This window comes from Sciurus carolinensis, chromosome 8 (genome assembly GCF_902686445.1).
Source record: "Sciurus carolinensis chromosome 8, mSciCar1.2, whole genome shotgun sequence".
In the NCBI taxonomy this organism is placed as follows: domain Eukaryota; kingdom Metazoa; phylum Chordata; class Mammalia; order Rodentia; family Sciuridae; genus Sciurus; species Sciurus carolinensis.
This window is the reverse complement of record NC_062220.1, coordinates 67,774,968-67,793,365: the sequence shown is the minus strand read 5'-3', so window position 1 is coordinate 67,793,365 and position 18,398 is coordinate 67,774,968. Positions and strand designations below refer to the sequence as shown.

At 36.4% G+C, this 18,398-nt stretch overlaps 1 protein-coding gene across 1 annotated transcript in view; it reads right to left on the bottom strand.

The window, feature by feature from the left end:
* The window catches only part of Prkar2b (protein kinase cAMP-dependent type II regulatory subunit beta), a 98,904-nt gene that overhangs the window by 29,802 nt on the left and 50,704 nt on the right, over positions 1–18,398 (bottom strand). The window contains exons 3-4 of the mRNA XM_047562695.1: positions 12,156–12,208; positions 7,375–7,458 (exon numbers count right to left, since the gene is read on the bottom strand). Of these exons, the coding sequence (XP_047418651.1) occupies positions 7,375–7,458; positions 12,156–12,208 (137 nt within the window). The remainder of the gene's footprint in view (positions 1–7,374; positions 7,459–12,155; positions 12,209–18,398) is intronic.

The window sequence follows — 18,398 nt, the reverse complement described above, 5'->3', positions numbered from 1 at the left end:
GTTTTGGGGGTGTGTGTGAATGTAAATGGTACTATGTTTTTAATTTCATAATCTACTTGTGCATTGTTGATATATTGTAAAGCGGTTAACTTTTATTCATTAACCTTGTATCCTACAACTAGATCTAATCACTATTAGCTGGGGGGAATTCTTTTGTTGACTATGCTTGGAAAATCATGTCATCTGAGCAAATGTAGTTATATTTCTTCCTTCTCAATCAGTATGTTTTTTTGTTTTTTTTTTTTAACTTTCTTTTCTTATTGCATCACCCAGGGCTTCCGGTACAATGTTGAAAGGAATGGTGAGAGGGAACTACATTTTTTTACTGAGATAAAATTCACATAATATAAAATTAACCATTTTACAGTGAATGATGAACTGGCCACAGCTGTATAACCACGATTGCTATGCAGTTCCAAAACATTTTCATCACCCCAAAAAGAATCCCCTATGCCCATTAAGCAGTCACTTGCCATTTCCATGTACCTCTCTCCCCTGGAAACCACCAATCTGTTTTCTTTTTTTATAGCTGTATCTATTCTGGATGTTTCAATATAATGGGATCATAAAACATGACTTTTAGTTTCTACTTTATTTCACTCAGCGTATGTTTTCAAAGTTCATCCACACTGTAGCATGTGTCATGCTGCATTTTTTTTTTTCAGTCTAAATAATATTTCCACAGTCTGTGTATCCATTCTCTGTCAATGGACATTTGGGTTGTTTCCACCTTCTGACTATTGGGAATAGTGCTGCCATGAACATCTATGTACAAGTATTGCTTGACCAAGTATTTGTTCTCAATTATTTTGTGCCTATGTCTACAAGTGGAATTACTAGATCATATGATACCTCTGCATTTAACTTTTTGAGGAACCACAAAGCTGTTTTCTAGCTACATGCAGTGCTACACACCTGTAATCCCAGCAACTTGGGAGGTTGAGATAGGATTTTAAGTTCAAGACCAACCTCGGCAACTTAGTGAGACACTGTTTCAAAATAAAAAAATTAAAAAAGGGATTGGGATATAATTCACTGCTAAAGCACCCCTAGGTTAGATTTCCAGCACCAAAAGAAAAAAAAAAATTTACTTTACCCCTAGCAAAATATGAGGGTTCTAATTTCTCTGTATCCTCACCAACATTATTTTTCTTTTTTTAATAATAAAGAAAAGTGGTATTTCTTTACCACTGTTCCAATGGGGATGGAAGGGGTGGAGTGGTATTTCATTGTGGTTTTGATTTACATTTTCCTAATGATTAACCAGGTTGAGAATCTTTTCTTTTGCTTGTTGGTCATTTGTATATCTTCTTTGGAGAAATAGCTATTCAAATCCTTTGCCCATTTTTAAAGTGCATTTTGTCTTTTTCATGTTGAACTGGGTTACTTACAACTGCAAACATTTTCTTCCATTCTGTAGACTGTCTTTTCACTTTCTTTTTGGTAATATCCTGTGGTATACAAAAATGTCATATTTCTAGAAAGTCCAATTACTCTCTCTTCTCTTGTTCTTACTTTTAGTACCTAAGAATCCACTGCTAAATTTAAGGTCATGAAGACTTATCCTTGGGCATTCTTCACAAGTGCTATAGTTATATTACAGGTTTGAGTTAATTTTTTAATCTGGTGTGTGCAGGAGTTCACCTTTGTTCTTCGGTGCGTTGATATCTAGTTGCACTGGCACCATCTGTCTAAGAGATTGTTCTTTGCTCATTGAAATGTCTCAACAATCAACTGGCCATAAATGTGTAAGTTTAGTTCTGGACTCTCAATGCCATTCCATTGTTCTATATTGCCCATCCCTATGCCAGTAGGACACTGTTTTCATTTCTGTAGCTTTGTAGTGAGTTGGTTTTTGTTTTTTGGTTGTAGATGAACACAATACCTTTATTTTATTTACTTATTTTTATGTGGTGCTGAGGATCAAACCCAGTGCCTCACACATGCTAGGCAAGCACTCTACCACTGAGCCACAACCCCGGCCCCTGTAGTAAATTTTTAAATTGGGAAATGTAAGTCCTGAAAATCTGTTCCTCCAATATTGTTTCAGTTACTGAAAGCTTCCTCAATTATGTATACAATTTTAATACAGTGGATAACAGCAAAACAATGTGTTTTCAAGGCTTAGCTCTATAATGCATAAAAGCTACCAGTTCAAAATTTCATAAATAAATTAATATTGATAAAAATAAATTTAGGAAGAATATAAACTCTCTACTGGCATAGTAAAGAATCTATGTCCACATATCTATGGAATATGATATATTGCTAAGTAAAAAAAGAATAGGCAGAACACTTGTGTAGATTTTACTGCCACCAAAATTTAAAAAAAGAATATATTTTTATATGCATTGCATAACCCTGGAAAAACATACATAATAGTGCTAAAAGGACTTGGCTACTGAGAAACTGGGTTGCTGGGAGACGGAGGTGGAGAGATTTCCTTTCACTATCTTTTGTTCATTTTGAATTTTTGTAAACTTTGTATGTAATATAGATTTAAATTTCCTAATTAAAAAGCCAAAAATCTATTTAAGCAGAGCATATAATTTTACATCTTCATGTAGGCTAAGAAAACCTTGGAAAAATGATGATGACAGGTTTGCAGGAAACCATCCCCTCACTGGGTGCCTGTGTGAGCTCTGGCACCTATTTGTAGGCCAGCAGCCAGGGGCTGAAGATGAAGCCAGCGAGACAGTAAAACAGAGCTTTCTTGATATGGTGCTAATTGGCCCCAGGGGTACCCTTTTACCCGAATGACTTCATCAACTCAGGCAACATATGGTCACCTATCAAAATTCTGAAGGCTGATTAAATGAATTACTAATATTTTACTTTGCATGCTTTTTCTATTTCCATTCTTTTAGGGCAGGTAAAGGAGGAATATTAGCTTTATTGACTACTTTCCACTCTAAATGTCAATTGGGGAAAAAAGAAATAAATTGCTATAGTGAATTTTTTGGTTATTAGAATTGGCTGAATTTTAAATTATACAGCTTTTAAATAATAAAGCTCAAGAATTCATTCCTGGATATATAAGAAAGTAATTCCTGATAAAATGCAGAAAAGTTATTTCTTTCACCATTTCTCTATGTGACAGGTGTCTGTTCTACTCGATCAAAATGTCATTTCCCCATAATTATGCACAGAGTGAGAAGAACTTAGGAAATATTTAATATGCATAGGCTGATCATGATGACTGACAACTGCTATAGGAAATCCACATCTAATTCTCCTACAGAATGCAAATTTAAGACTGAACTCAGTAAAGGGCTCTGACTCACTTAAGAAATAACAATTTACTCTGCATTAATGAAAGAGCCTATCATATACCATAGGAAAATTATTTCATTTAGTCTCAAATTAGAAATGTTTCAGAAGGAAAATGGCCTACTGAGTCGAGCATTAAAATATTCATGAAAAGAATATCTTCAAAGACATTAATAATTATAAATGCTGTGACTCAATGTATGAATATACAGTACTCCACAGAAAAATGTTCTGTGGTCTAGGAGGTGCAAGATTTTCAAGCTAAACAACAATGTCAGGAAACTCAAATGAAATAGTAGATACAAAGCCAAGATCATTCTCCTTGCCAGTTAGTAATTACTATTTCTCCTTCCTCCTTCAAGTTTTCCCAGTTCTGGGAAAGAACTACATCACAGTCACTACAGCTAGACACTGGCAGTCATATTAGACTTTCCGTTAGGCCCCAATTAATTCAACTACCAAGAAACAAAGTCTGTTAATAATCCTATCTGCCTAACTTTGGTGGCAGCATGGAGGGTAGAGTTAAAGCGTAGAGAGTGATGAGAGATTTGAGCAGGAAAGGAGTGGAGTAAGGAAGCCATGGAATGATTCAGGGAAAAGCAATGGACTGACTTAAGGAAAGGAGAAAAGGCAGGGGCAGAAAGGAGTGGTTTCACAAAATATGCAGGGTTCTCTCCTGAGAACTTTAGTTGTGCCCATGGCTTACGGATGGCACTCAAGAATGGCCCATCAAGAAGAGTGCCACATCCTGCCCTCACTGAACAGTATCCAGTTCAGGCTCTAATGGTAACAGTCCCAGTACCCGACTAAGGGCCAGGAGCTAGCATCACCGGGCTTTGTGTGCATGTTTGCATCCCTCATCAAACTACAGATCCCGGGAGGACAAGAATCATGTCTAAACATCTTTGTGACCAATGCTTATACAAGCACTGGAACACAGTGAGAAGTCCAGAAATTGAACGGAAAGGAATAAGCGGATTATGTAAGTTGTATATGTAATTTAATTAAAATGTATTTGGGTTACTGGAAATAATGTATATCACAAAAAACTAGGAGGCTGCGTAAATTATGAGCTTAACCTAAAACCTTAATCTGCCATGTTGAAGGCTAAATTTCTTACTCTAGGCGGTAATCTGGTGAGGAAAATGAACGTTTACTTTTTTATATTCTGCATCATCTCTAAAAGAAGCTGAGACAGGAGGCAAATAAATGAAGCTGATTTACGTTCAAATTTTAAAAATGATCTTTTGGAAATAATTATGTAAATGTGTTTACTTCTTCCCTATAAAATATTCCATAATAACAATTCATTTTAGGGCCTTTTCTTCCCCTGCCCATGAACTAGTTTTTAAAATTTATATAGAAGACCTTTAGCAGAGCAATAAAAGAAGTCTTGAAAAGTCCTGTGTTTATAAAAATAATCATTTTAATTAAGTAAAGATACTCCTTCCCAGACTACACTAGCAAAAACCTTTAAAAATAGTTTTAAATACAACTATAATTTCACAATACTTTAAGAGTTTAAGTTGAAATGGCAAAAGTAAATCAATTCAACTTGAGGATAGAAAAGGTAGGATCCCAGGAATGTATAACTAGCAACTATTTCATTCATGCTTGTTTATCACTTAGCATATAGAAACCAAAATATCCTGCTTAGTCACTTCTGAAGCATTAAAATACCAGGTCAATGAATACAAACAAAATAACATATGGCAGTACCAAAATACTGGACTCAAACATTTTCATATCTAGCTTGTCTAGTCCTTGCTACTATGTTGCAGACCAGAAGTGTCAACATTACCTGGGAGCTTGTGAAAAATGCAGGCCTTCAGGCTCCACTCCTGACCTACTGAATCAGAATTCAATCTAACAAGATCCCTCGAGGATGTATAGGCACATTGGAGTTTGATAGGCACTGTTTTTGATGACCCTCTGAAATCCTCGCATTTACAATCCCAGTGAAAAAATAGAGAACCCTTAGTGGAAGGTCTTACCCCTCAGTATAAATTGAAGGACTGATTTTAGAGCTCTCTCTAATATTTGCATTCGGAACCAAAGAATCAGATACTTAATTGGTCCTAGTCTTACAGAATATCTGATCCACGGGATGGCTTCAAGACCAGCTCAGGATGTTGACCAGGACTTTGTTTCCTCAGCATTGACCACCACTCCTAGTTCAGAGGTGATAACAGTAAATATGGGGTGACGGGACTGACTCTACAAACTAGGGTAGATAAGGACATACCTGGGCTACTCTGACCAGCTGAATTCACAATGTTAAAGTATAACAGTGTTCAATGGTTCACTGGTAACTGTTTTGTTTTTGTTTTGTCGTGTTTTGGTTTTTGGTACCAGGGATTGAACTCAGGGGCACTTAACCATGCGCTTCACTATAACTTTTAACAGGACTTGAGTTAAACAATATTGAGATGCCATCATTTCATTTCAAATAATAAATCTATCAAGAATATAATTCATTAAATATGCATACTAAGATAAATATGAAAGAAAAACTCAAAACATTTTTGTTTAGTACCAAGTTTTCTGTTAGAGACTGATGCATGCAGAAAGCTCTGAGAAGCATATGTCTAACTAAAGACACAGATAAGGATAGAAAAGACATAGCTCCTGCCCTAAGAAATGGACAGAAGAGGCTGATGGATCTTTGGCATGGTCAAGTCAGGCCTTTCAGAGAAAATAATCTGGACTCAGAGAAGGATACAAACCTGTAATGTGTGACCCTGAAAACCAGATTTTCAAAGTCACAAAATGTAATTCATGTTCCTGGATAAAAGGAATTAGAAATCAAAGGAGATTTACTTTTTAATATTTCAGGGTATAAATATGACATAGTATAGAAGAACTGGTGTGATGCAGTGCCTTAATCTTTCAAAAAATGTCCATTTTAAGAAGACATCTCAAAAAAGAGTTAATTCTTAATTTAAAGCTTTCTCCTCTAGGGCATCAATCTGAAAACTAGAAGATGCAAAATTTGACCAAAGAAAACAAAACACAAAATGTAGAAGTAATTACAAAAGTTGACTCAGTTTTCACATTTGGAATATGGCAGGGATTCTTTCCTAAATGACTAGATAGCAAAAATATGCACAATCTCTGATGAAGGAAGCAGAACATCTAGGTCAAGAGTGTAAGGCAAAATGTGAACAGTATACTCAGTCAGACTGAGAGTGGGTATCCTAGAAATACCCAACCAAAGAATGAAGATTTCAAAATTCTTACAGAGAACAGAAGGTTCCCCCACTTTAGCCAAACAAAATGTTACTTTTAAAATATAATATTATGAGCTGGGGAGATAGCTCAGTCGGTAGAGTGCTTACCTTGCAAGCACAAGGCCCTGGGTTCCATTCCCAGCACCACAAAAAAAAAAAAAAAAAAAAAAAAAAAAAAAAAATATATATATATATATATATATATATATATATATATATATATATAAAATATGGAGTGCCCTGGGGTTGTGGCTCAGTGGTAGAGCACTTGCCTAGCACATGTGAGGCACTGGGTTCGATCCTCAGCACCTCATATAAATAAATAAATGAATAAAGTAAAGGTCTATCAACATCTAAAACCTTTTTTAAAATATATATGATATGGAATTTTTCACTTAAAATTTTTAATAAAATTCCATATTATATTTTAAAAGTAACACTTTAATAAAATATTCAAATACAGTTACTATTACTGGCTGTTGGGAGATGCCCTCAACCATGGGTCCTCAGCATTCCTGCACATGCCCGCTGGGTGCATTCAGAATGCAAGATCCTGTCCTGTCTTTACCTGGGTCATTTCTCAGGGTTGTGTCTGTAAGAAGCAATCTGAAGGTGTAAGATCATGTCTTTCCCCAAATAGCCCAGTTAGTTTACTCCTTGCTCTGACAGTGTACAACTCCCCAAATTTAGTCTCCCTCTGCTACAGCACAATCCACTGTATGTGCATGTATCCATGCTGAGGCCTCAGTCACCTCTGCCATCATCCCGGAGTAATGTGATGTTAGCTTGAAATGAGGGTAAAATTCAAGCTGCTGCATAGTTCTTGACCCTGGCACTGAAAAAAACTCATTCCTATGATTAAGATTAATCTTACCGGATCCAGGTTCTTAAAAAGCAGGATGTCCTTGCAAGCCTCTTGCAATCTATTTCTTTGATCATCAGTTTTGGGATGTATAATCTAAAAGGACACCAAATTAGAAAAACAAAGACAGCAGTCAGTACAAATTAAAATCTAACAAAAATCAACAGGCATGCCAAAAGGTGTTCACTTTAGGTTAGCACTGAAATTCACTTTAGATGACTAGTAACCATCACCCACTAAGTAGGGGAAAGCAACACAGTTTGTCTCAGGGGATGGTATACATTCATCAATACAGTAGTCCAGTGTTCTTCAAAAGGGTGTTTCCCCAAGGTTAGCAAGTTCATTATGGAAAGGTTCATGACTGGCTACAAAGACTCAAAGTTCCCAGTCAGCAGAGGCAAGGACAAAATGACAACATGTTATAATGAAAACTTAAGAGACTGCCTTTGCTCTGTTTCCGAATTTAATACTCTTTTAGGATGTAGCTCTTTCCTTTGAAACTTGATGAACATCATTTCTAGAAGCAAAGAAAGTCTTAGTTCTGTGTTACATTAGCTGTGGGATTTTCAGAAGAGAGAAAGCAACGATGCACTGCCACTCCAAGAGGACATGTGTGGGTTTAAGAGAAAATGAATCCAAGGAGTGCTGGTGCTGTCATTTTAGAACAAACAAGAGGAACTAGCCTTCCATAGTCTCACTAAACTTTTATTCTGGGAGGGCAAAGACAGCAGAATGTCCTCTCTAAGAGTGGCTCATCAACTTTCAAGTCCCTTCTGACCAGTAGAAGCCTCAATGACTCAAAATACCTATTCTTTACTGTTTGCTTGCTTGCTTGCTTGCTTGCTTGCTAGGGACAGAACTCAGGGCCTTGCACATACTAAGCAAGTGCTATACAATTTTAAGAGTCCTACAAATACCAACTCATTTCATCTTAGTAACAGACCCCCTGAAGCAGGTACCAATCAGAGGCAGAAAATGAGCTTGGCCAAATGACTTCTCCAGTATCCCCCAGTTCATTGCTGCAGAGCTAGGACTCATCCCAGGCAGGCAATGCTCTCTGAACCAGGGATCATCAAACTATACAGGCAGGCAAGTCTGTTTTTCTATGGCCTTTGGGTGAAGAATAGCTTTAATGACTGGGGAAAAAATTAAGGAATATTTTCCAATACATAGAAAGTATATAAAATTCAAATTCAAGAGTCTATAAATAAGGTCTTAATGGAACACAGACATGCTTTCATTTATGTGTTGCAAGTTAACGACAGTACAGTTCAGTAGCTGCAAGAGACCTTATGACCTCTGAAGTCCAAAATGTTCACTCTCTGCAGAGTGAATTTTTAGTAAAACAAACTAAAAGCCTCTATAGAAAAAGTTTGCCAACTCCTGCTCTAAGCCTCTGCTGCCTTTCAGTTAGAAGAAATCACAACACAATTGATAAATAAGGTTTACTCACATGTTTTTAAAGAGCACTGTGTATCTTGTTATGCAAGAGAAATCTGTACAAGATATTTTCCTATTTGTCTAATCCATTCTTCACACAGAGCTGAAAGTAATCTTTTAAAACTGAGGTGTCATCAGAACACCTCATTCTCTAGCTTTAAACCTCAATGGACTCCATCCATCACATCTGTTGAGAAGTAAATCTTTCCTTCCTTCCCCACCCTTATCTCAGCTACTCGCCCAGCCACCCCTGCCTTCACTGGGAACCTCACACTCCTCCTAATAGTCAGCTCAAGCCAAAATGCACCACAGACTCTGGTCAGATTCCTTCCCTATCCAACCGACTCACAAGGAGACCTTCAACCAATCCAGAAAGGCAGGGCCCCTGTTTGCATTAGGGGATTTTAATTCTTACAGTTTTACTGTCCCCTAGCACTTCATAGTTTGTAATTTTTCATTAATTTACTAGTTTGTCTGCATCTGCCACTAGATAAATCCCAAGAGGACAGGGACCTATTCATTTTGCTCACTGTTGTATACCTAGTACCTAGCCAGATATGCAAAATATACTCCAAAAGAAACCTGTGGAAATCTGTGGAGTAATAAACACTCCACTCTTAAATTTATCAGCTCTACTCTCCCAGCAGTCACGTTAGATATATAAAATCCTCAAATTTTCATTTGTTAAAGGCATTTCAACTGAAATCTGTCATTTTCCAAAACGAGTATTAAGAATCTAGATTTTCTTTGAATTCACATCAGAGGATAAATGCATATTTATACCAGAGATTTAAGGATTTGGTGATATACAGAGTCTCGAATTTTGCATTACATAGAGAAACAATACAAAATGTCCAAGTGAAATGTTATTCTAAACACACTGTACATTTTTCTCACAGACATTTTCCAATATCTGCCTAGATCTAATTAATTTTGAAATATGTGGTAATTATTCCTAAGGGTAGTTTGCCTTATAGTTTCTATGACAAAAAGATAAAGTTTTTAAAACATGTTTAGAGGAAAGAATACTAAGAATAACTAAGAACCTACAGCACCTTATCAAAATCATTAACATATAATTAACATATTATCAAAAAATTTAAAAATAGGGATGGGGTTGTGGCTCAGTGGTGGAGTGCTTGCCTAGCATGTGTGAGGCACTGGGTTCAATTCTCAGCACTCTATATAAACAAATAAAATAAAGGTTCAGTGACAACTAAACAAATATTTTTAAAAAATATTTAAAGGTATTACAGGGGACGAGTCCTGGAATGAATCCCCAAACCCACAAAGACTCCCTCGGAACTTCTCTAGGAACTGCCTGCCCTCATTTATAGAAGTAGTTCCTGAGTAGCCAACTATACTACCCAATCCTGTCCTCACTCTGGCCAACACTGGGTCTATCAGAAAATCCTGGGAAACTAGAGAGATACAGGAATAAAGAGAGACTGGAATCTGGGTATCTTTCAATGACAACAGTCAATTCAGGTACCCTTCTGCTGAAAACATCCCAAAGATGGGCTATCTCCTACCTACTAAATATGTATGGCTGGGTCTTTGAACTTTTGCTGAACTTGATTAAGATCTCTACACATCTGTCCAATAAGCTCTCCCCAGTATTTTCTTTTTTTGTGTTCATTTTAATGTGAATAGGCTCTTTTATGCAGCCGAGGGTGTGTGTGTGTATGTGTGTGTGTGTGTGTGTGTGTGTGTGTGTGTGGTGTGTTCCTGGGGATTGAACACCCAGGAGCAAAGGCTCCTTCATTGAGTCATCCACTACCCTACCCCATCCCTATTTTATATTTTATTTTAACACAAGGTCTAAGTTAGTTGCCAAGGATGATCCTGAACTTGAGATCCTTCTGCCTCCAATTGCTGGGATTATAAGCAAGTGCCACTACACCCAGCTAGCAGAGCAAAATTTAATGGGGGGAGCCTCCCCATCAAAACTGTTAGCAATTAGTTGTTAGTATGAATTAGACAAAACACTTTACTTATCTCATGGGTTCAATGGAAGCTAACATTCCTTTCAAGATCTCACATTTTTTGAGTCAATGAGACAACACATAGTTTTCAAATTGTACTGCTAAATGCTCCTTTAATTTACATTTTTTATTGATTTAAACAACCTCATCAAACTTACCTTTATTATTATATTTTATCATATACATTTAATCACAAATAAAAAGAATGTGACTGGTCTTCAAATGTCATCCTTTCCTGTTTCTGCTAGATACATAAGGTATATGATAGGCATAAGGTGGAGTTTTTTTAGACTATACAGAGTGGTAAACAGCATGTCACAGATAAGCAAAAATATCTGGATCCTAAGGCAACATAATTTCCTGGCTGGGATTTGAGGATTTCATCAAAATAATTTAAGTTCTGGTAGTGAGAAATGATACCTAGTGCTGGGAATCTGCATAGGATCAGGAGTGAAATGAGACATCAAGATCTTCTGTGTTACAAGGCTCCTGATCTTTCTACCACTGGGTTTCATGTGTATTTCAGGGAGCTTCATGATGTAATGACTTAGGGATCTACCATCTGCTTTTCTTTATTAAAACTCAATCTAACTGAAGTAGTTTTCAGAGCTAAAGAAATAGGTTCTTGTTTATACCTTTTAAGGTTAAAGAGACAAGGGGGACTTTGATAAAGTATGTACTCAAAAAAAAAAAAAAAAAAAAAAAAAAGTAAATTATTACTTTTCATTCCCAGGCACAGTAATCTCTTATTTAGTTTACTTTTGACTGAATAAATAAAAGAAGAACCAAGTTAAAGGACACAGCTTAAAAACTGCGTCAAACCACACTGGACAAGGTCTTACAAAAACATTAGGGCCTCCAAGAAATCAGTTGCTGGGCAAACAATCAACACACAGATTTTAAAAAAAAACAAACGGTAACTGCTATACTGACACCTTCAATGTAATTTCACTGTGACTTGTTACAGAGTAAGCCTCTATTGTTATCACTAACAGGAATAGCAGATCTTCCCTAGTATTTTTCTTTACTAGAAGCACTTTCTAAGGAAAAATAACATTATCACTATGAGAAAGAGTTGAAAACATTTTTCATCACCAGGATATATTTTGCAAAAGAAATAAAACCAGAAATACAGTGAGCAATATGTTCATCTTTCCTTTTATTCAAAGAGACATGCTTTTTGGATAAAAATAATTCTACAGAATTTGAAGCAAAAGTAGGTTATCAGAGGTAAGACTTGAAAAAGTAATAATCAGTATAATCCCATTATGTCTCCTGTTAACCTGTATGCCTACTGACATCTTTTCTATTACTCTTTACCTTTTATGAATATCAATCTAAAATTAATTCATTCAGTAAATTACATACCCTGGATTCCGCATCATCTTCTTCTTCATCAGGATTATAGGCTTCTGCACATACTATAAATATAAAAACAGGCTTTTTAAAGATTTATTCATCAAAAAAATACTACACTACATATATCTTTAAAAATTAATATACAAAGAGTACCATGGTATTAAAAAAAATTAATTCCAGGGCAAGCAGTTTGCCCCCTAAAACTGATTTCATAACATAATTCATAAGGAGTGTCTTAGAATACAATGCTGTATTTTAAGACATTGACAACTGCTTTTACTTTCTTCCATTCAAAGCCTAAATCCTTTTGTCTTCATTTCCAAGGCAAAGAAATTTGTAAGCCCTAAAAAATTACCTAAAAGGACACACACACACACACAAAGTCCAAGTCTGCCATGAAATTTTATCAATTTAATCATATAGCTATGAGCAACTTTCATAATTATCCCACAATCTAATCTTTCAAGAAAAATGTTACTAATATTTTGCATATTCCCTTCATCTTTATTGTTTATATTGCACATGCACTTTTTAAAATGAGTTTTTTCATTTAACGGTATAAGAATTTCACAAGTCATCAGAAACAGTAAATACTGTTTTTAAGGACTGAAGATTATTTATCAAATGCTATAAATAACTACTTGCCTAATGCTGAACATTTAGCTGGCTTTTATTAAAACAATTTTGCAATAAACATCTTCATCCATAAATATTTGTCTACATTTCAGATTATACTGTAGGCATTACTCCCAAATGCTATTTTGGGGGGCTAAAGTGCATGACAAATATTAAGGCATATTTATATTTCTTCCAGAGGGGTTGTACCCACTCATTGTCCTACAAGGAATGTATAAAAAGGCTTCTTAAACTCTACCCCAGAATTAGATGTTACTGTTTGAAATCTTCACCAATTTAAAAGGATTTAAGTTTTTCAAAATTATTAAATCTGAATAATTTTCCAGTGTTTATAGGCTGGCCATATTTCATCCTTTATCTTTATCTATGGGGGAGTATTTGGTTTTCTTCCCAAATTAACCAATTTCTTAATAGAATTTTAACTGTTCAATGAATCGTTTTATCCGATTTGTTTTTTAATGATTATAATTTTACAGCTCATCCATGTATATTTTTAATATAGTAACATCTATCAAGGAACAAAATACCCCAATATGATTTAAACCCAACACTAAATATTACAGGAGTCCCACTGCTTTTGAGATCAGACACCATTTTTCTTATTTGCAAATCTAAAGAACTGCTGCTTGCTTTTTTTTTTTTTTAAAGGCTGTTCTGAAGTAGTTCTTTTTACATTTACTCTTTAGTCCCAGAGTGTTTATTATATCATGAATATAGAAATTGAGAGAACAAAGGACAAGTTAAATATCTTCCAGGGACCTCAGAATGGCATTAAGAGTGTTATCATCAGTTCGTATCATCATCACCATTATGACTATAAAACCTGACTTCAGCTCTCTTTTCTCTATATACCTAGACCAATAATGGTTCTTAGCCAGGTTCAGTCCTGTCCTCCACAGAGGATATCTACCTGGTAAAGTCTGGAAACATTTTGATTGTCACACCTGTGGAGGGCTGGAGAATTCTCCTGGCATTTAGGTCAGGGATACTACTAAATATCCTACAATGCACAGTACAGTCCATATTCCTCCACCTCCAAGAAAGCATTATCAGACCACAGATGTCAACAGTACTGAGGCTGAAACCCTGACCTAAGGTATATTATCTTACTTCAATCTCACAACCCTATAGTAAATGATAATGCCATTATTTGACAGAAGAATGACTAGAGCATAAAGAGGTCAAGGTCACACAAGTTAGTAAGTAACAAGACAAGACCCATTTCTGATGCAGGATTGCCTGATTCAAGACTCAAAAACCCTTGCTCTCAAGCCCTGTCTGACCAGCACAATGCCTGGACTTCAGCCTTATATCTCAGAAACCCAACCAAAGGAGACCTGTCTCTCAGGAACAGGCTCACATGAAAGACCCTCAATGATGCATGTAAACAGAATGCCAATTTAATAACTAATTTCCAAGATGAAGTATGGAGTCAGCATGACCAGCCAATTCTCTCCCTGCAAGAAAACCAAAGAAGCAGCCAAATCACAATTAAAAGATTGCTTGGTGAGCAGGAAATGAGAAGTTAGAGGGTTTGTCAAATAAATTGAATGACTAATGGTGTAAGGCTGAACAGCCTGAGGTCCCCCCCCACACACACACACAATACAAATAACCCTGCTACTATGGCCAGGAACTGTAACTGGGCTAGCCATAGCTCTCCAGAGGGCATAAGAAAATCTACGTCTAAAATATGACTCTGTAACTTTCTGGCCCATGCATGACCAACTTCATAGGCAGAACTGCCTCCAGAATTTGTAGGGTTCAGTATAAAAAGAAAATATGAGCCCATGTTCAAAAACTTTCCAGAGGACAGTAACAGCAGAGAATCAAGCTAAATGTAGAGCCCTGATGAGTATGAGGCCCATGAAGGTGCCCCAGTTCATAGGACCAACACATTTAAGAAGGTGATGTACCAGGAAATACACTTGGTTCTTCAGGTGACTTTTTATATATATTCACTGACCCATTAGTATTGATCTGAAATTTTAATTCACAGAAGGAAATCCTTGTCAATGTCTAAACTTCTAGCCATTAAGCTCTGACTAAGAATCATATAGAGTAGGAATCTATTATTTTCCAAACAGCTTATCAGCTGCCCCATTGTTATATATTACTTAATATCCCTCTAATTTGTGGTATCTACTTTATCACAGAGTATGTATGTTTGTGTCTGGATTGTTTTATTAAAAAATTGTTTTATTTATTGTTCCAGTATTATAAAGACTTAATTCTTGGCCTTTATGTTGCAATTATTTCCCTAGATTAGAATTCACCTCCTATAGCCAAATTAAAATAAAGCACTTGCAGTTTTGCAAAGTTGCTACAGTGCTTTATAGCTCCTTGTAGTCATTTAAACTGTTTCTTCTAATTGGAACTTTCTCTACAGTCTCCTTTCCAAACCATCTCTCTTCTCTAATCCCAACTAAAAAGTCAGATCAAGAGTGTATCTTGGGCTGGGGATGTAGCTTAGTAGAACACTTGCCTAGCACATGTGAAGTTGTGGGGTTCAATTCCTAGCACTGAGGGGAATGCAAGGTCACATCTTGACCTCTCACTACACAAAGTTAATTTGTGAAACTCCACTTCCGGGCTCCTCCTTTGCACTCACCCAACACAGTGGGTAGAGCTCATTATTATTACTTACCATATTGAACTCTTCCAAACATGCTACAATCTGTCTCTCTAGGCTGGGACCTGCAGCCCTTCAGAGACTTAGAGTATTCCCTTGTTTATTTCTTATTTCCCTAGCACTGACATGGCACATTGCCTGGCTCAACGCACATTTGAATGAATGGCTGACCGAAGAACAAGCAAGCACGCAAAATCCTTGCGGACAGAGATGATGTCTCTTTTTAATGTCTCACAACAGTGTACCTGTACACAGATTCACAAACACATGGAATGAATGAATGCATGTATGCATGAATGAAGGAATGAATGAATGACAAGTTGCTCTGTGTTAAAATATCCTGCACTCTTTGTTCAAGAAATGGGGAATGAGAGGATGAGTGCAAGTGAGTGCCTTCTGTGTTTTCAAAAAAGGGCCCAGCACAGAGGTTAGAAGTTCTGTAAATATTTGTGCACAGACTAAATGAATGACAGGCTCTGTGTCTGGATGTCTGGTCAAACGGAAGCCTTCAGATAACTTGTACTGCCTTGTATTCTTTTTGAAATGTATTTGCCCTGTATCTTCTAGGCAATATGAAATTTAATTTTAAACTATTTCATTCTTTAGCAATTAAATAGCAGTGAGAGACAAAGCCCTATTCTTTAAGTAAACTCTGTATCAAAGTTTTACTGTTATTTCGTGATATATGTATTCAGATACTGGTTGTTTAGAATAGTCCAAAAATTTAAGCAGATTCCCACATTGCAGACAAAGTAATATGTACTGGTGCAGCCAACTGTCACAGATTGCAGAACAGACAGGAAAGTAAGAACTATATTGACTTTGCATCTTGTGGGACTTGGCCCTCAATCTTTTCATGCACTATATATATAGTGTGGTAGACAAAGGGTTATGCCAACTCCCAGAGTTTTCCACCAAGAACCTGCTCCACTTTGTTGCTAATGGTTGAAAATTAGTGCAATCAAAGTAACTTTGCACTACTCCAGTATATATAACCCTAGTGGCATTCTAGCTAGCAAACAAGGGAACCAGACTGAACTCTCTAAGCCACTGAGTCTTCAGCTCTGACACAGTCTTTACACACAGCACACCCTCCATAAATATTTATTAAAAGAATAAAAGACAAATTTATGAAAACTTTACACAAAGACTTCATGGTTTAGAAGCCTTCTATCTAGTTCCAAACTGACTTCTATGCAACATAAAAAAGTGAATTTTCCAGTGTTCTCAATACACTAGGACTTTAGTATACTTATTTAAATTATCATCAGCTTAAAATAAAGTGATTATAAAAGCACAGGTGTGTTAGACAACAGAGTTCTGACTCAATACAGTTAACTTATTGAAGTGGAAAAATCTTCCTACAAAGGAAAAAATTACCTTTTCTAAACATCAGTTTAAGGCATGCATCTCAACCAAGAAAACAAATCTTAAGGGGCAAAAAAAAAAAAAAAAAAAAAAAAAAAAAAGTAACTTTTTTTGGGTATAAAGTACAAATACACATTAAATACATATGCAGTCTATCTGTGGCAGTAAAATCTTATTAGCACAATTAGGAGATATAATGTCTAAAAAGAGTGAGGAACACTGGTATAAAAACACAATGGTTACAGCTAGTGAAGGAAGAAGCACCACAATGCCAGCAGGCTTCCCCTCACCTATGCATTCACATTTCTGCCCCAGTAATTTAATATAAATCTGGTCTCGCCCATTAGCAATGATCTTTTCAAAAAAAATTTTTTTCTTAAGTTGTAGGCTGACACAATACCTTTATTTTACTTATTTATCTTTTCTGTGGTGCTGAGGATTGAACCAGTGCCTCACACATGCAAGGCAAGCAAGTACTCTACCACTGAGCTACAGCCTCAGACCAGCAATGATCTTAAACTCAAATTCACACAGTAGAGACATTTAGAGAAAATGCCCAAAATACCAAAGTTTATATTTTGATTCTAAAAGACATTCAAGCAAAAGTTCTCACAGGAAAACTCATTCTTTCAAAAAACGTTTTTTTGAAATATGGGAAGAACACAAAGAATAAAGGAATGATAAATAAATATACAAATGCACAAATAAGTGAAGGGATGGGACTGTATAAACACATTCTGTTGTAATGCATTATAAATGCACAAGTTGTTTAATCCACATCTTACCTTAAATGTTATAAATATATACCATATGTAAAACATTTTTTTAGCCTAGAAAGAGAGGCAGAAATAGAACCGTCATGATAGTATCAGTGCCGTAATGGAAGTATGTACGAAACGCTATAGGAACACAGGAGAAAGGAGTCACCAAAGGCATGCAGAAGAGAAGGAGGCTTCATAGCAGGGAGATTCCTAAATAGCCAATGAAGGAAGGGAAGAAGTTCAGGGAGAAAAGGAGAGAGAGCCTTTTGTTCCCTGCTATATTCTTAGCACAAAGAATGGGTGACTGGCACACAGTAGTAAACATTAACAAAATGGTGGAAGAAATAATTATTATTTAGTTTGTAAGAGATGTATTTTCCTTACTCTTGGACATACAGAAACTGCACAGCAGGTTAGACTGGCTTGACAACAGGAACAGGCTGTCCTCAAATCTCAGGGACTTCAAACCAAGTACATTTATTTTTTGCTCACGTGGTATGTCCATCTCAGGACAGTGGTACTTTGTTCCATGTGGTCTTTACTCAGGGTTGCAGGTTGACAGAGCCTCCACAGTTTGGAATGCCACCAATCCCTAAGGCAGTGACAAACTGCTCCTTGGCTCCTAACATTTCTGCCTGGAAGTGATTTGTGCCTCTTCTGCCAAGAAGGAATATATACCACATTTCACTGGCTATGTGACATCGCCATTCCCAACTTAAAGGAGATGGGGAAATGCACTATTACCATGACTTTACCAGGGGAGAAACCCAGCATACTAAACCAGCTGATGGTCCTAACCCAAAGTGCTCTCTACCCACCCTCTACCACAGGCTTAGAAGGTGAACGGAAGGAAGA